This window comes from Octopus bimaculoides, chromosome 3, assembly GCF_001194135.2.
Source record: "Octopus bimaculoides isolate UCB-OBI-ISO-001 chromosome 3, ASM119413v2, whole genome shotgun sequence".
NCBI lineage: Eukaryota > Metazoa > Mollusca > Cephalopoda > Octopoda > Octopodidae > Octopus > Octopus bimaculoides.
The window spans coordinates 123,348,795-123,351,430 of record NC_068983.1 but is presented as its reverse complement, the minus strand read 5'-3'; the positions used below and the strand labels follow the sequence as shown (position 1 = coordinate 123,351,430).

The window sequence follows — 2,636 nt, the reverse complement described above, 5'->3', positions numbered from 1 at the left end:
AGTGGTTGGCATTAGGAAGCGCATCCAGCTGTAGAAATTCTGCCAAATCAGATTGGAGCCTGGTGTAGCCATCTGGTTTCACCATTCCTAAGTCAAATCGTCCAACCCATGCTAGCATGGAAAGCGGATGTTAAACGATGATGATGATGATAGGTAGAATATATTTCATTGTTTAAGAATCTTATGCAATATGAATGGTAGTATATGAAACATTTTATGTGTACACACACAATCCTTTTGTATTGATTATATAATATTTTCTTTGAAGTACATTATATTGGCTTCTTATTTAAAGATATATTCAAGAACTCTGAGGAACTTATTGATTTGGTCCTCTCCCTACATTTATTAAAAAGACACTTTATCCTATTTTGTGTGGATTAGCTCAGTAATATTTGTAATTAATCTTCTATTCATGTTCAGTATTATTACGACCCAACTTTTACATTAAAGAATGCTTATTAATTTAGTGGACGCTAATTTAAAAGATTTCAGATATAATAGATAAAATGACAATATATGTCAATAAGTAATAATTTATTACATTAATGGAGAAGTACTGAAGATATAAACAATTGAGAGCAGAGATGGAAAAAAATTAATAAAATAATCTATAGAACAATATGGAAAGGAGTAAAAAATTTAAACAAAATAAAAACACAAAAAAGAATCAATAGCAAAAAGAAATAGAGAAAATGAAAAATGTGCCTGAGACATTTGGTAATTTGCTGTACTCGCGAAGACATGTCAAGCTAAGTGACATTGTAGTCATGGCCAGTACCATTGATATATGAAAGCACCTGTGCCAGTAACACATTAAGGGCACCTGTACCAGTGATATATAAAAGGCACCTGTGCCAGTGATACATAGAAAGCATCTGTGCTAGTGACATGTAATAGACACCCAGTACATTCTGTGGAGTGGTTGACATTAGGAAGGGCATCCAGCTGTAGAAACCTAGCCAAAATAGACTGGAACCTGGTGCAGCTCTCTGGCTTACCAGCCCCAGTCAAATTTTCTTACCCATGCCAGCATGGAAAACAGATAGCAGATGATGAGGATGATGTTGAAAAATACTGTTAGAGTAGTTAGTAGGTAGAGTAAAGAATGACTAAGATAAAAGAAAGGCTGTGTATGTGTTGTAAAGGAAATCATGTAAGGATGTGCATGAGAGAGAGAGGAAAGATGCCTCCTAAATTATCATCAGTTTAACAGACTTCTGAACTCATTTCCCTTGAGAATTTACAGTATGTGAAAAAAAAAAAATTGTGACTTAGAAATTCCATCCCAGCTATGGACATCAGCTGAAAATATTCCTTTTGTTATTAATTTTTTTTTTCTTTTTTAATTATTTTGCTAATTAGTATTTATAATAGATTACAAATTCTGACCATTAATCTCATTAATAGGTAAATTTAAACAAAACCGAATAACTGCCATTGAAGACAGCATATATACCAAAAGCCATTTGACATTTAATGATGTTGCTGGTTTATCTGATGCCAAACAGGCATTATATGAAGCTATTATAATGCCCTTGCAGTTTCCACATCTTTTTACGGGTAAATATCTAAATGATGAGTACAGCAATATCTTCTTTAATTACAGTGTTGATTCTAATTTTGTACATAATGATTTTCCAATGTTTCCAGCCAAATATATTGGGTCATCTCATAAATAATGTGTTTTTTTTATACTTCCTTTATTTTCAAAATTAAGATAAAGTTCTTGTTTTATCTAAAATATACTCTCATTCATTTTCTACAATGCTCTTTATCTGGTAGACTTGCAAGGCCCTTCTTCCAAAATTCACTTGTCTGTGACAAAAAATACTCCTCCAGTACTGTTCTGACCTCATCTACAAAATTCATATTTTTTCTGTTCAAATGATTTTGAAGACTGGAATAAATAATAATTAGATGGAGAAATGTCCAGCGAATATGGTAGGTGGGGCATCGTTTCCTATTCAAACTGTTCCAGCCTTTGGAATGTCATCCTTGCTGAATGTGGCTGAGCATAGAAAGTGGACTAAACCTTTCATATCCCACCAAACAGATAACAACACCTTACATGGGTGAAGACTTTCTTTAGCCTGGGGTGCTGGTGTTTCACCTTTCCCTACCCACTGTCTTCAGCGCTTGACATTTTTATGGAGAACCCATTTCTCACCACTATTCACTCCAAAAAAGGTTCATTTGTGAGATGTGACAACAAAGAAGAGCACACATTCACTTTCTGCACACAATTGGAAAGTTTGTGAGGAACCCATTGACCCAGTTTGCTAACTTTTCCAATGGCATGCAGGTGTCAAATGATTGAATGACCAAATCCAAGCTTCTCTGCTAGTTCTTCAACAGTTACAATGGGATTTTGTTCCACCAGGGTTTGCACAACATCCTTGTTGAGCACTACAGATCTTCCAGGATGAAGCTTATCTTCTAGGCTGTAGTTTCTGGCTCAGAATTTCTGGAACCATCATTGAAGCTGGCTTACACATGTTATGCAATCCCCATATACTGCATTAATATTCCTTGTATTTTCTGTTGCATTATCGCTTTTATTGAACTCATAAAGCAAAATATGCTAAATATGCTCCTTTGTCACTTCCATTATAGCTTTGAAAAAATAACTTAAA

General features: G+C 34.4%; 1 protein-coding gene across 1 annotated transcript in view; it reads left to right on the top strand.

Annotated features, from left to right (window-relative positions):
- LOC106881709 (uncharacterized) overlaps positions 1-2,636 on the top strand; it is a 19,775-nt gene that overhangs the window by 3,564 nt on the left and 13,575 nt on the right. Inside the window, exon 3 of the mRNA XM_014932181.2 lies at positions 1,411-1,563. Within this exon, the coding sequence (XP_014787667.2) occupies positions 1,411-1,563 (153 nt within the window). The remainder of the gene's footprint in view (positions 1-1,410; positions 1,564-2,636) is intronic.